Genomic DNA, 15,670 nt, shown 5'->3' on the forward strand with positions numbered 1-15,670 from the left:
GTAATATATATATATATATATATTTTTACTTTTTTATACCAATAGCATACTTGTAATAATTGTTTTTTTTTTTGAAAGTTTAAACCCCCAACACAATATGGGGTCCGTCAGTAATAGGACTCAAAATATTTGCCCAATGCAAGGGTAACTTATTCATTAAGTCAAAACGATAGTGAAACTTTCGACCGAGATAGTAGTTGAGTTAGGAACTTCAGACGTGATGTTTTATTCCGTCTTGTATGTTTTTTTAAATTTTTTCGGTTGTTTTTTTCGGAGACGGAATGAAATCTCACGTATTTTTTCGGTTTTTTTTTAAACTTCAGACGGGATGTTTCATTCCGTACAACGCGTTTTTTCGATTTTTACATTCAGACAGAATCAAGCATTCCGTCCGAGAATTATAATCATTTTTGCATTGGGCAGCCTCACCTTGCTTTTCACCAAAACGGTAGAAAAGATGGAAAATTGAGCCTACGTGGAGGTGAATATGAGTGATTCAAATTTCAAAATTTGCAATGTACATACTGATCTTCCTTCTATACAGTTGTGGTCTGAACAACACATGTCTGTGTGACGGGTCAAAAATACGGGCTTCTTTTCAAGAGAGAAGAGGCCCAGGGCTGAATGCCACATGCCCACATAGTATGATAGTAGTATCATAGAAAGCATATTTTTTGTATTTGGTTATCTTCTTTTTTTTATTATTGGTAAATTTGTTTTTAAACGAGATCAGTAACTCATTGGTGCGGTGGGATTTGAACCCAGACTTCTAGTTCCATCACGGCATAACCCAATGGTTTTACCAACTTTGCTAGTTGTCACCTGCTTTGTATTTGGTTATCATGTATTCACGCAACATCTACAATGCTAAGAGGAGTTCTAAACTTCCTCTAAATGTCCCGCAAGTGAGTTTCACGGCTTCAAGTTCACCTTCCATCCTTTTCTTAATTAGCTCAACTCACATACAAGATTTATGGTGTCACATAATTCTTCAGGGAAGAGAACCTTTTCAGCCCTTAAGGTCGTCTATTCTTCCTCCTTAAACTACTATATCTATTATGAAGGAATTGCTTAGCTAACTTCACTATTGTCCCAGATGAAGGCAGAGATACTTTTAAAGAGCGATACACTCTCATAAAATGGATTTGGAGCTTGAGTGTTTCTTCCTTACTAAAATTGATCTCAACTGTTTCGATAGGGACAGGGCAACAACTAACATGCCTTAGTCTCATAATCTGTAACAGCCAAAACATACTAAAAAACTTGCAGAGAAATGCACAAAAGAGCCTCATGTGCAATAGATTTATAGATCCTTCCAAAACGAAATTTTAAAGAGGTTGTAAGTTGTAACCAAATATCAAGTTCAATTTACAAAAAGGAACCATCAAAACAGGACAATATTTACTAACTATTCACGAAAGAATTACGAAAACTTTATAGGAGTTTCCTAGTGAGCAAAGCACAGGCAATTAACAATTAATAAGCATCTTTCTACCAGCAACCAACCATATATATGCACTAACTAAACTTGATAATACGATATTAGAAGTCTTCCTAACCATCAAATTATGTTGAACGGCCTGCTAAAAACCATTCAAATACAAGAGGTTCAGGCCATCAGTCAAAGGCCCAAGGGTTCGCTCTCCTAACTTCCTCCTCTTCCTCTGGAGTGAAATCGTTTTTAATATTAAATATCTTGCGGATCTCCTCTGGTGTCTTTTCCCTCATCATGTCAGCCACTCTCCGGCATGCTAAATCAAGCAAGCTTTTGATGTTCATAAAATTTGCGGCCTGAAGAAAACAGAGCAAACAATCAACCCAAGATACCACATTAGTAGCAAGAGTACCTGGCACACACAAGTGCACAGCTTACACGTCAGGAGAATCAAGCTTATTTAGGTATTTATGCAAGTTTCAGATAGTTAAATCTACCCTACCAATTACCTAGAGCACTCTAGTTCACAGCACATACACATACGGAACATGACCATACCCTAAGCACAAAAGATTTATCACTAGCCATAACCCATAACATGTTATTTTGGTAATTTCAAAATCTACCTTTTGAATCCTGTACGCAATAAGCAAAAGAATAAGAGAGGCAAAATATCGCAGAACTATAGAAATATTTTAACAAGCAAATACGTTTGAGTATGCAGCTGTAGAATGGTACAATGAAAAAAATACTAATCTGTTGGAATTCAGTGGGAAAATGTTTTGTTACAAAACATACCTTTTCTGATTGACATTTTAAATTAGAATGTTGTGAATTATACATACAGCTTGGATAATAGGAAAACAATCTATCCTGTGCTATGTTTTCAAACATGAACATTCCAACCGAGAAATCAGAGCACAAATGTATATGTAACAAACACTTTATTTTCACACATTAAAGAAATAAAACAAGATAAAAAAAGGAAGGATAATAGAATTTAGGAACTGACAACCAAGTTGAATGCCTCTGTTTTCAGTTAGTAAGAAGTAAGAAATCCACCGTTAGCGCCTAAATGTTTCCTCAATGTCATATATCTGACTTATCTATTCTCAAAATATATCAGGAACAACAAAAAAAGACGAGGTAGTAGCATCAATGCGAGAAATGAACGATAAAAACAATGTCTCGTCAAGTTGAGTTGCAGTATGTTCATGCTTGGCTCGTATGTAACACAAGACAAATGAGCGACTAGCTCGGTTAGTTTAACACTAAAGTATGATAACCGAGCCAAGCGCGCCTTTCGAGCTTCAATATTTCAAGCTCTGCTCCTTTTCTAAATTAGCCTTAAAATCTATTGGGGTCATATTGCAACATGAATGAACAAAAACATGCAAATCGACAATAAATATATCCAATAACAAATTTCTGTTTTTCCCTAAATTAGTCCAACTCAAGGTATGCTAATTGATCCGAACTAAACAAACTTCAGTGAGTTCAAGATTGGCCCCTTTTGTAACTGAGCCCTAAACAACTGTTGCTCCTTTTATAAAACTGATAAACACTTGCAAATCAACAATTCATATAGCCAACAACAAATCACCAAGCCATAAGATAACAACCAGAAAAAACCCAATAACACACCAAAATATCGAAACATGCTAACTAAAAAACTGCCAATAAAACCAAGGAATATAACACTTGAGTAAAGAAATTAAGAACGAAACCCCTTACATTAATGAGCTTAATCAAGGTAACAATGTCCAGTTCAATAAAGTCCTTATCCCATTTCCTAAGCTTTTCGTCACCAGCAGAAGAAGAACTGATGCCTTCACGATTCGCCACATGCTTTTTGCAATACTTAATAATCAGCTTAAGGGTCACACTGTCCACATTAGGAAGGATGATTTTTTCATCATTATCATCATTACACTTGTCTTCAAGCCAATGCTTGATAGTTTGAGACTCAAGTGCAACATCTTCTTTAACTATGAAAGGCTTTTTATCAGAACTAATCAAAGTGACATTTTTCTCTGTTTTGAGTACTGGGTTGAAAGCACATATCAAGTTATTAATCCTTTCAGATTCATCAGCAGCCAAGGGTTTCTCTCTGATGTTCTTGAATGTACTTCCAGGCATTTCAGGGACGGTGGGGGTTGAAGGGAGAGAAAAGAGGATAGGGTTTAAGGGTTTAAGACTTGGGGAACAAAACAAATGGTGTGGTAAAAAATTGCTCAAAAGCTATCTATTTTGTCTCTACAAGTATAAATCGTTGCCAACATGCCTTCAAAGTTATAAATCGTTGACCACCCTTGCTTGTCCTTCACTGGCCGGGTCAACTTACTTACAAGATTTATGGCATCACATAATTCTTCAGGAAATAATACTTTTTCAACTATCTAGATAACGCAACTCTGTTTCCTCGTAACAAACTAACAATGAGAGTTAAACTAACGTTGCAACATTTCCTTAGCGAATCAGGGTGGTCATCCTAGATTACTATAACATATTCGATTTTTGCCGCAATCTATAACGGCCATTCAAATCAAAAATCATAAAAGCAAAGGTAAACTTAGGAAGGGCATGTGTAGTGGATTCAAGCAAAACAAACACTTTCGAAAAGCTGCCTGGAAGAGTGGCATTTAAGTTCTAACTCGCCTGTTCTAAGTATTATGCAGCCCAGCAACAAACCCACAGTGTAACCGCCTTAAATAGCATATAAATGGAACAAACATAGAAAATATATTCATTTGTAAATATGTCCAAAGGAACCAAACAAAAGTATCTATATACATAGCAAAGGAACTACCGTTGGAGCTAAATGAGATCAACCACACATGAATACATGATAAAAAGGAGGTAAGAATCCCACCATTCAAAATCTTCCTACCAGAAACCAAGTATATATTCACTAACTACTAACTACTAACCGTAAAACTAGCAATGTAATATGGTTTTAAAGTCTTTCCAACCATCAAACTCTATCAAGCACTCTCCACTGAGAGACCATCCAAATTTCTAGAGAGAACAGCCATCATTTGAATAACACCGTCCAGGTGCTCCTATTTTCCTTCGCTTAAACGGGAGGAAAGACATCATTAATGTTGAATGTCGAGTGGATCTCAGCTGGTGTCTTTCCTTTCATCGTGTCAGAGAAAGTCAGGACTACCAGAATCTGTGGGAGAAGTAAGAGAAGGCGCGGGTCGCGCCCTTGGCCAGGCAAAATCGAGGGCGGGGCGCGCTCAATCGCGTGGAGGTTTGTCAAGACAAGAGCGCGGGTCGCGCCTTGAGCAAGACTAATATGAGCGCAGGTCGCGCCCGAGTCGGTTTTGACAGAGGTTTAATAGATTCGTATGTGTTCTATAAAGGAAAGTCTCCAATTCTTTTAGAAACAAGAGACACGAATATGCACTCATGTTGTGCTATATAAACACCTCTGTAACACAAATCAAAATCAATCAAGCAAAATCTTTCTTCTTCCGTGGACGTAGGTTACCGCATTGGCACAGAACCACTATAAATTCTTGTGTGTTGTCTCTTTAATTAGTGGTTTAATTTCTACATGGTATCAGAGCAGAGTACTTAATCTCTCCTCTAAATCAATCTAGATAAACACAATACATTATGTCAGATCTAAAACCAAACCCAAAGTCTGCTGTTACAACAGAGACTGATTCTAATCATGGTTGGAAGATGTCATCAATTCTCTTGAATGGAACAAACTATATACCTTGGTCTAGGGCTGTTTCGCTATCGCTTAGTGGCAAGAGAAAATTAGGGTTCATTAATGGTGCAAAGATGTGTCCTGCCACTGATGATGCCGAATATGAGAATTGGGTTTCCAATGATCAGCTTGTTCGATCTTGGTTATTCAATTCTATGGAGTCTACTATTGCTGGAATTTTTACTTTCTCTGATTCTGCAAAGGAGATGTGGGATTCAATTAAAGATTTATACGGAAACCAGAACAATTATGCCCATGTGTTTGAACTTCAACTCGCAATCGGTGCTTTGCAACAAGGTGAGAAGACTTTTACACAACACCTTGGGAATTTGAAGAAATTATGGGATGAGTTAAACATATATCGTCCACACACCACAAATGCTAAGACTCTTTTGAAACCGGCTGAAGAGGTTAAAATCTTCACAGTATTTCGCAGTCTTAAACCAAAATATAAAAATCTGGAAAACAATATTCTAATGGAAAACACTATTCCATCACTTGCTGCTGTTTGTGCAACTATTCAGAGAGAGGAAACAAGGAAGAAAACCATGAACAACTTCGAGGTAAAGTCTTCCATCTCTGAATCTACTGTATTACTTGTAGAAAACGATTTTCGAAAGAAGTCACAGGGATTCGAAAAAGGTAAGAGAAAAAGAGAACCGTCTCACTATGATCATTGTGGAAAGAACTAGCACACCAAGGACCGCTGTTGGGAATTATATCCGCATCTTATAAAGGAAAAGGAACTGTCCAAGAAAGAGCATGCCGCTGTTACCGAGACATTAATGACCAACTTAGATATTAGTCATCAGTTGAGTCAAATTCTCCAACAACTCACTAAGTCCATGTCATCTAGCAAAGGTCAGTTTGCCTCAACTCATGTGTTAGGTAATTTACATACCTATTTTACTATGCCAGAAAATAGTAACTCATGGATAATTGATTCGGGGGCTACGGATCATATGGCTACTTGCCCTACCTCTGTCCATAATTTTGTGTCCAAAACCAAAAAACATAATATTTTCATAGCCAATGGCTCCACCGTTCCCATTCTAGGTAGTGGTCAAGTGGATTTTTTTTATCAAAGTCTCAAGAGTGATGCTCTAGTCGTTCCTTCATTCCCTTTTCAACTTCTATTTGTTGGAAAACTTACCAATTCTTTAAATTGTGATGTCATTTTTTCTCCTAACTCTGTCGTTTTTCAGGATCGAAAGTCGAAGAGGACAATTGGTGAAGGAATTTATTCCAATGGACTCTATTTGTTGAAGTCACATAAGAAGGCGTGTCAAGCTAGTGATTTACTTGAGAGTCGCATTTTGCATAAAAGACTTGGGCATCCATCTAGTTATGTCCTGTCAAATTTGTTTCCACATGTTTCTTTAAACTCTGATGATGTTTGTGATATTTGTCAATTTTCTAAACAAACTCGTTTTTCTTTTCCAAACTCAAATTTTGTGTCAAATAAGTTGTTTGAGTTAATTCACTCTGATTTATGGGGCTCCCGTTAATTCTTATGATGGCTATAAGTATTTTGTGTTGTTTATTGATGATAAATCTCGTGCTACATGGTTATATTTGTTGAAATCGAAAACTGAGGTTGTGACTGTATTCAAGGATTTTCATACTATGATTACTAATCAGTTTGGTGCAAACATCAGGATGTTTAGATCTGACAATGGCACTGAGTTTTGTAAAGGTTTGTTACCTGAGTATCTTCGTAGCCAGGGGATAATTCATCAAACTAGTTGTGTTGGCACACCTCAGCAGAATATTGTGGCTGAAAGAAAGAACAAACACCTTTTGGAGACCACTCGTGCTCTTATGTTGGGCATGAATGTTCCTAAGCAATACTGGTCTCATGGCATCTTAACTGCTGCCTATTTGATTAATCGTCTTCCCAGTCGGGTTCTTGGTTTTAAATCCCCATTAGAAGCTAGTGCTCAAATCTAGGCCGCTGGATCTCTCTCATCTGCGAGTGTTTGGGTGTGTTTGTTATGTACATCAGCAAGCTATTCATTGAGATAAATTTGATGCTCAGGCTACTCGATGTGTGTTTGTTGGTTATTCTACCACACAGAAAGGCTACATATGTTACAATCCGGCGACAAGGAAACTGGTTGTCTCTTGTGATGTCTGATTTGTGGAATTTGAAACTTTCTTTCACGATTCAGCTATGCCTGGGAATTTGTCCCAAAGAGAGTGTTTGGTAGATTTGGCACCTCTCCCAGCTATTATGGCTGATTTGGCACCTCTCCCGGCTGTTACGGCTGATTTGGCTCCTCTCCTAGTAGTTGGTGAAGGCATTGTTCCTGTCCTAATAGTTGGTGAAGGTATAGTTCCTGCCACTGAAGAATTGGGCTCTACTGAAGCAAGGGAGCCCCCCCAAAATGAGCAAACTGAGGCGCGGGCGCACTCTAGTGCTTCTCCAGCTCCTCTAGTTTCAAGACAATCTGAATGAGAGAGACGACCTCCAGTAACTCTCAAGGATTACTATAAATCTGATAGAAAACTGCATCCTCCAATGACTTAAAGGAATTTTTATTCTTTGCATGATGTTTCATATCCTTTATATGAGTATATAACGTATGCCAATATCACTTCATCTCATCATGCTTTCTTAAGTACAGTCGATGACGTACAAGAACCCAAGAAGAACTTTGTGCTCTATATGAGAATAAAACTTAGGATATTGTTATGCTACCGTATGGAAAGAAAATTGTTGATTGTCGGTGGGTGTTCAGAAACAAGTTCAACAGTGATGGTTCCTAAAGAGGTCTAAAGCTCGACTTGTTGCAAGGGGATTCACCCAAACTTATGGTCAGGACTACAAGGAGACTTTTGCACCAGTTGCAAAGATGAACACGTTTAGAGTTCTTGTATCTTTAGATGTAAATCAAGACTGGAAATTATTTCAGATGGATGTGAAAAATGCATTCTTATACGGAGATCTTAAAGAAGAAGTATATATGAGCATCCCACCTGGACATCCAAAGGAGACTAAGGTTGGATTAGTATGCAAGTTAAAAAATGCTATCTATGGACTTAAACAATCTCCACGAGCGTGGTATGCCAAGCTCAGTTTTGTTCTAGCTATGACCTGCCTTAAGCAAAGTGATGTTGATCCTTCCTTATTTGTTAAATCTAGCAGGTCAGGCTTGGTTATTGTTTTTATTATTGTTGATGACATAGTTATCACAGGTGATGTCCATATTGAAAATTTTAAGCTCAAGGAGTTACTGCACAAGAAATTTGCCATCAAGGATCTGGGTATTATGAAGTACTTTCTTGGGATCGAAATTGCTTATTCAAAAAGAGGTATATTTCTAAATCAAAGAAAGTATTTGTTGGATATGATCTTTTGAGTGAAGCAGGAAAGCTGGGGGTAAAATCATCTGATTCTCCAACTGACAGTGGAGCCAAGTTGGACAACACCGGTGATCTTCTTACTGACATTGGTCAGTATCAGCGATTAGTTGGTAAACTAATATATTTAACTATTACCCGACCAGATATTTCTTATGCAGTAAGCTTGGTTAGTCGTTTTATGCAAGCTCCAAGGACTCCACATATGAATGCAGTTTCTAGAATACTGCAATATCTGAAAGGGTCACCAGGCAGAGGTATTTGGATGCAGAAAAATGGGCATACATCTATTACTGCTTATACAGATATTGATTGGGAAGGATGTCCAGTTGATTGGAGATCTACTTCCGGTTATTGTACCTTTGTAGGAGGTAATTTAGTCACTTGGAAGAGCAAGAAACAAAATATAGTGGCTCGTTCTAGTGCATAAGCTGAGTATAGGCCTATGGCTTCCACCACCAATAAAATCATATGGCTTCGCACTCTTCTAAAGGATTTGTGTTTTGGGTTACATCGGCCAACTACACTTTAGTGTGATAATCAAGCTGCTATGCACATTGCTGCAAATCCGGTGTTTCATGAGAGAACTAAGCATATTGAAGTTGACTGTCATTTTGTGCGTGAAAAAGTACAGTCTAACATTGTCACTACATTTTTTGTTCGAAGTGGCCAACAGCTTGTAGACATTTTTACCAAGGGACTTCCAAGTTCCAAGTTCCATGATATTTTCTCCAAGTTAGGTTCGCTGGATATCTTCACACCAACTTGAGGGGGAGTGTGGGATAAATAAGAGAAAGCGCGGGTCGCGCCCTTGGCCAGGCAAAGTCGAGGGCGGGGCGCGCTCAATCGCCTAGAAGTTCGTCAAGACAAGAGCGCGGATCGCGCCTTGAGCAAGGCTAATATGAGCGCGGGTCGCGCCCAAGTCGGTTTTGACAGAGGTTTGATAGATTCGTATGTTTTTTATAAAGGAAAGTCTCCAATCCTTTTAGAAACAAGAGACACGAATATGAACTCATGTTGTCCTATATAAACACCTCTGTAACACAAATCAAAATCGATCAAGCAAAACCTTTCTTCTCCCGTGGACGTAGGTTGCCGCATTGGCACCGAACCACTATAAATTTTTGTGTGTTGTCTCTTTAATTAGTGGTTTAATTTCTACGAAATCAACCAAGCTTTTAATGTTCAGATAGTTTGCTGCCTGTAGAAAAAGATCGAGGGCAAACAATCAACTCCAGCTACCATCAAGTAAATCGAAAGAGAACATTGGACAAGAAACAAGAACCCCTCAATCACGTACATTATTGCACAGAATGCACATACAGAGTATCACAGAGCCTATCCTGGTATTTATGCAAGATTCAGATTAGTCTATACAAAAATTTACCAACATTGAGCCATAAACACCTGATCTAATTTAATTTCCAGTGAAAAGTCAGAGTTCCAGAATATGAAGAAGACATCAAAGACACTCAGTGCCCAAAGATGATGTTTCTATACATGACTCTCTCAGACTCTCTCAGGCATCAATTATGGTAATAATGTAATATGGTATCATGGTTCAAATTAGCTCACAGGAAACATAAAAGAATCTTGCTGTTCACGCTATAAAGAGGGATCCCATCATTAGGACAAGACTTATATTGGATCATGTGTTTAATCAGTCTTGATTGAAACGCAACTGCTTCTTCTATCAGTACTGTTTCTTTGTGCTGATTGATGGGTTGAAAGAATCTATCAATTTCTTCATTGCCAGAGACTGGTTAACTTTATCCAAGATCCAAAATATCCAACGTTAAAACTTAAAACCCCAGCTCTCTCTCTCCGTTTCGCGCGCAAAAGATTCTTTTTCCTTTTTTTTTTTTATTTCGTTTGCAAGTTTGTTTATGCATACTAGGATAAGTAGATAGCACTAGCGATAATGGGTCCGATACTCCAGGGTCATGAAGACGGCCCAGGTTTGTGCCGCCAGTGCTGAGCGCACTGTCTTAGTGCGCGAAAGATTTAAGAATGCAATCGGAATGGTTTTAGCGTTGAACTACTGTTAGAGCATTTGTCGAAGCAAGCCATTCTACAGAAGAGTTAGTCACGATCAGACAAAATGCTAGGATGGTGATGCATTCATGGATGCCCGTGATCGTGGTCAAAAGCTTGGTTGTTGTTGGGGGAAGACATGGGCAGGCGCCTGTATTTCCAGTTCAAATAATAGGCGTACCCCTATAGTGATTCTTATTAGGTGTTTATTTCTTCGGTAGCTTTGGGCCTTTCTATTGGTCCATATTTTGAAACCGACTTCTTGATTATTATTTTAGGTTATTTATTATCTTTTCTTGGTTAAAAGAGAGATATTTGGATTGTTTGAGAGTTAATGTTCTGGTTTGTTAGCCCAGTTAAAACTGCCATGGACAGTGGCAGATATTTTGATATGAAACTATTAGTCTAATACTCTATGAGTGCTTTAGTTCGTGTGCAACTAAAAAACTAATATCATTGACAAGATTCCAGGAAATAAAAGTGTTTCCCATTTACGATTGACAAATTGGACAAAAGTTTTGTTTTCCATTCCTTTTGTTCCAAGTGTATAGCACATCCATCCAAGTTTGGGTACCACCAGAAAATGCAGGACAAAAAATGAAATGAACAAGTGTCCTTTCAGAGAAAAGGTTTGTTCATCAGCCATGCCCGAATTGAATGAGTCCGATGAGTGCGTGTAGGGTCCGTCGGTGGTGCTCCCATGGCGTGGACCGAGGTCAAGTGCTCGTGTCTTGTGTCTTATGTCTTATGTCAATGCTACAGACTGACAGACATAACACCCAAAGCACGATGATGTCTTTTCGAAATGTTAATCACATACAGTAACCAAACCTGTTTTGTAGGTCTAACTTTTCACTATGATCTGTGCGTGTGTGCTTGCCAAACAGAGCCTTATTCACACTAATTACTACAATCATGATCTGTGCTTGCCGATTCACTCGTGAAAATATCTACTCCTGAGCGATTTAGCAACTATTTATCCAAAATACTGCAACTGAAACATCAATTATATGCATTAATGCGATTGTGTGACGTACAGTAATGCTTATAATAAATCAGGTCAGATTGACGGTCTTCAAACATAGTTTTAAGATCATGTCTCCGATTCTAGTTGTAACAGCACTCCAGGGACTTAGGTCCTGAGCATAAGAGAGATAGTTGGGTACTTGACTCATTCGACTTGAAGCGCCCTAAAGGAAGCATGGATAGTAAACACTATGGATCATGGGGGGAGACTCAGCAAAGTCATCCTCCAAATAAAGGAGACCCTATAATTCTGTATTAGACCTCCTGCACTCCTGTTGTTGATAACAAGTGAAAAAAATCAGACAAGACCAAAATGTCCATGCAGGAAAAAGCAATCACCATGGTCGTTTTTATCATTTCCGCCTAGCGTGTAACACGAAACCCAACAAGGACCTCAATACCTCATCTGTCACACCTGTACGACACTTACCTTATAGTTGTCTTCGGCCTTCAATACATTTGCATTCCCTATAAAACCCATTTGACACACACTGACAGTCATCACCTTTGCACATAATCTTCATAGCTCTCTCTCTCTCTCTCACGCACGCACACATAGCTCCATCACTGCAACTTCAAAATTCCAAAAACCATGTTGCCAAGAAGTAGGACTCTGCCACCCAGAATTCATCATCCAACAGTAAGACTATTTTCCTGACGATTTTCACATTACTCTCCACTTATTTCTTGCTGAAACATTTCTTCTTAAACAGATACTAATTCCCATTACATGTTATGCATACAGATCGAAGAAAACAGAGATACAAGGCACTACCTACAAGTAGAGGTCCAACCCAAACTCCAGACTGAAACTCAACCTATCATCCAGCCTGTATATTCCAAATGCTATGATGACGATGGTCGCTTAAAGCGAACAGGTGTATCCTTTCAACTTTAACATCTCCAAGAACTTTTGATCTTTTTGGTTCCACCTTAATGGAGAAACCACTATGTTATAATATATTTCTTTTGGTTTCATGCTGCCTTTGTTCCATGCCATAAGTTTTCAATTTCTTCTTCAGTAATCCAATACACACACACACGATATAGATCAAAATAGACTTGAAAAAAATCAACCAAATGTTTGTCAGTCTAATAAAGCTGTGATTGTCTACACCGCAGAGCCTAGTGTTCAGAAAACACACAAGCAAAAACATGGTACTCCATGAATACTCCGCAAAATTTAAAACCTCATGATGGAGACAAAATTCCATGAATTTTTTTAAGTATAAGCTGCCAACATCTGTTTCATAGCTAGAATATGTATGGCTAAGAATATTGTTAATCACTGCAGTAAATTGTTTGTCCAACACCAACACAATCTAAGATTCATTCTAGTACATAAAATCTATAAACTCTTACTGCCAAATCACCTCAAATAAACGAATTCTTGTGAAGATTGCACAAAATGCAAGTTATGATACTTTACTTATATCATCTTACAAAAAGTAATTATCATCTATTCATTCATATATCTCTCAAGTTGATTACTACAAGTCTACAACCTTGTGTCACTTGTCTAATTATCACTTGGATCTAATCATAGTTTTGCTTTATGGTGGTGCAGGTACTGTTTGGACTGCGACGTCCCATATAATTACAGCCGTAATAGGATCTGGTGTTCTATCTTTAGCATGGGCTATAGGGCAGCTCGGTTGGGTGGCTGGACCCACGGTCATGGTCATTTTTGCACTTGTCATCCTCTACACCTCCAACCTCCTTTCTCAATGTTACAGATCTGGTAATCCCACCAATGGGACAAGGAACTACACTTACATGGATGCTGTCAAGGCCAACTTAGGTAGTTACCGTGAAAAGATACACATATTTTCACTTTTAAAAAGAAGGGGAAAACATCTTATTTTTAAGCATTATCCTGTGCAGGGGGGCGGAAGGTTGCGATTTGTGGGCTAATCCAGTATTTGAATTTGTTCGGTGTTGCAATCGGATACACAATTGCAGCTTCAGTCAGCATGATGTGAGTGTAATATCAAACAGAGTTATCAAACAAAAAAAAGTGTCATGTCTACCAAACTCTAATATATTTGACTAACACACTATAGGAGAATGAAACGAGTTTCTGACAACAAAAATGATCATCACATGCAATGGTTGTGAGCTAATTATAGAGCAAATTGGAATAAAATGATAAGAGAACAAAGACAAATTTGTACAAAAACTTCCAAAAATGGATACAAACATACTGCGCCAGTGCTCACGTAGCACATACTTGGTGGCGTCCATAAATATTATGAAAAGAGTTATATTTCCCTTTAGTGTCAAATTCTAGGCTATCCTATTAATCTTCTTTTCTATTTGTAGGGCAATAAAAAGATCCAACTGTTTACATGAGAGTGGAGGAAAAGATCCTTGTCATATGTCAAGCAATGGGTACATGATAACATTTGGAATCACAGAAATAGTATTTTCTCAAATCCCAGACTTTGATCAAGTCTGGTGGCTCTCTATAGTAGCAGCGGTCATGTCTTTTACTTATTCTACAGTTGGCCTAAGTCTTGGCGTCACTAAAGTTGCAGGTACTTCATTACATTAAATGCTAAGCATTTTCCATGTAAATACACACACACACACCCACACTAATGATCAGACCAACTCAAATGCAGAAAATGGTAGCTTCAAAGGGACTCTGACGGGTATCAGCATAGGGGATGTAACAGCAACACAGAAGCTCTGGCGCAGTATGCAAGCTCTGGGAGCTATTGCATTTGCATACTCTTATTCTGTTATCCTTATAGAAATTCAGGTACTTTTGTATTCAAGAACAAAAGGATTCTGCTGCATGTATCCAATCTCTAACGACAGAACTGTTCTATGAAGTTAACTTCCAAAAACTGTATATAGGATACACTAAAATCTCTAATTTGTATGTAGGATACAATAAAATCTCCGCCAGCGGAGTATAAGACGATGAAAAAGGCTACCTCGATAAGCATCATAGTGACTACAGTATTCTATCTACTCTGCGGATGTATGGGCTATGCCGCCTTCGGAAATGATGCCCCTGGAAATCTTCTGACTGGATTTGGATTTAAAAACCCCTACTGGTTACTTGATATTGCTAATGTTGCAATTGTAGTCCATTTAGTTGGAGCATATCAGGTACGTTCAACAAAACACACTATGCACATACACATAACCGTTTACCTGCCTCGAGGAACTTGTAACTAAAACTAGATGAACGTCCCTCCAGATAGGATTTAAGAACCGGGTTATAGGTTGCTCATGCCCCAACGTACTATGATTTACCTAAAATGACTTCATACTTTTTCAAGCTTGCTCCTCATACTTGTAGGTTTACTGCCAACCACTATTTGCATTTGTTGAAAAATGGAGCGCAAAAAGGTGGCCAAAGAAAGACTTCATAACAGAAGAATATCACATACCCATCCCTCTCATTGGCTCATACAGACTCAACCTCTTTCGGCTTGTGTGGAGGACTATATTTGTCGCTGTGGCCACAGTCATCTCCATGCTAATGCCCTTCTTCAACGACGTTGTGGGACTCCTTGGAGCCTTTGGATTTTGGCCACTAACCGTCTACTTCCCAATAGAGATGTACATCGCTGAAAAGAAGATTGGGAAATGGTCAACTCGATGGCTTGGGCTTCAGTTGTTAAGTGTCACATGTTTTTTTGTCTCTCTAGCTGCTGCTTGTGGTTCTGTTGCTGGAGTAGTCCTTGATCTCAAGTCTTATAAGCCATTTAAGACCACGTATTGATCGAAAACAGAAGCAGCAAAAAGGCCATGAAAGCTAGGACTTATTATATATTTATAGTTAATGAATATGGGATTGTTTCAAGTAATCTAATTACACGAGTATATGCAACTCTGAAGAGTTTTTATCTTTTAGGTAATCTAATAATGTTCTCAGCTTCCACTTGAACTATTTTCTTCAAGTTTAATCATAATTCAAAGTCTGAACCAGATGGTGGATCACTATCAGTTTATCGCGTCAACCTATCAATCTGATATTAGTTTACCGTTAAAGATTTCCCATCTACATTTATATAAGAGTTCTCTAAAAATTACGACTTACTGATCACCAGGATATATGAGAATGAATTTTA

General features: G+C 38.3%; 2 protein-coding genes across 3 annotated transcripts; one reads left to right on the forward strand and one right to left on the reverse strand.

Moving 5' to 3' along the window:
- Positions 1-1,263: 1,263 nt before the first annotated feature.
- Positions 1,264-3,665, reverse strand: LOC147519956 (SKP1-like protein 1A). Of its 2 annotated transcripts, none has more exons than XM_086594901.1 (2): positions 3,170-3,665; positions 1,264-1,791 (listed from the first exon to the last, which is right to left on the reverse strand). In XM_086594901.1, exons 1-2 carry the CDS (start codon positions 3,572-3,574, stop codon positions 1,618-1,620), a joined length of 579 nt encoding a protein of 192 aa, XP_086451027.1. In that variant the 5' UTR covers positions 3,575-3,665; the 3' UTR covers positions 1,264-1,617. The 2 variants fall into 2 exon arrangements, 1 of the variants encoding a protein (XP_086451027.1); XR_015214337.1 differs by lacking the exon at positions 3,170-3,665 and adding an exon at positions 2,448-2,578 and having other exon boundaries at positions 1,654-1,791.
- An 8,392-nt stretch (positions 3,666-12,057) lies between these two features.
- Positions 12,058-15,486, forward strand: LOC147519957 (amino acid permease 4-like). Its single transcript, XM_086591467.1, has 8 exons — positions 12,058-12,222; positions 12,328-12,460; positions 13,150-13,383; positions 13,467-13,560; positions 13,905-14,119; positions 14,207-14,346; positions 14,475-14,702; positions 14,896-15,486. The coding sequence occupies exons 1-8, from the start codon at positions 12,175-12,177 to the stop codon at positions 15,319-15,321; spliced, it is 1,518 nt and encodes a 505-aa protein (XP_086447593.1). The 5' UTR covers positions 12,058-12,174; the 3' UTR covers positions 15,322-15,486.
- Positions 15,487-15,670: the final 184 nt, after the last annotated feature.

This window comes from Coptis chinensis, chromosome 2, assembly GCF_015680905.1.
Source record: "Coptis chinensis isolate HL-2020 chromosome 2, ASM1568090v1, whole genome shotgun sequence".
In the NCBI taxonomy this organism is placed as follows: domain Eukaryota; kingdom Viridiplantae; phylum Streptophyta; class Magnoliopsida; order Ranunculales; family Ranunculaceae; genus Coptis; species Coptis chinensis.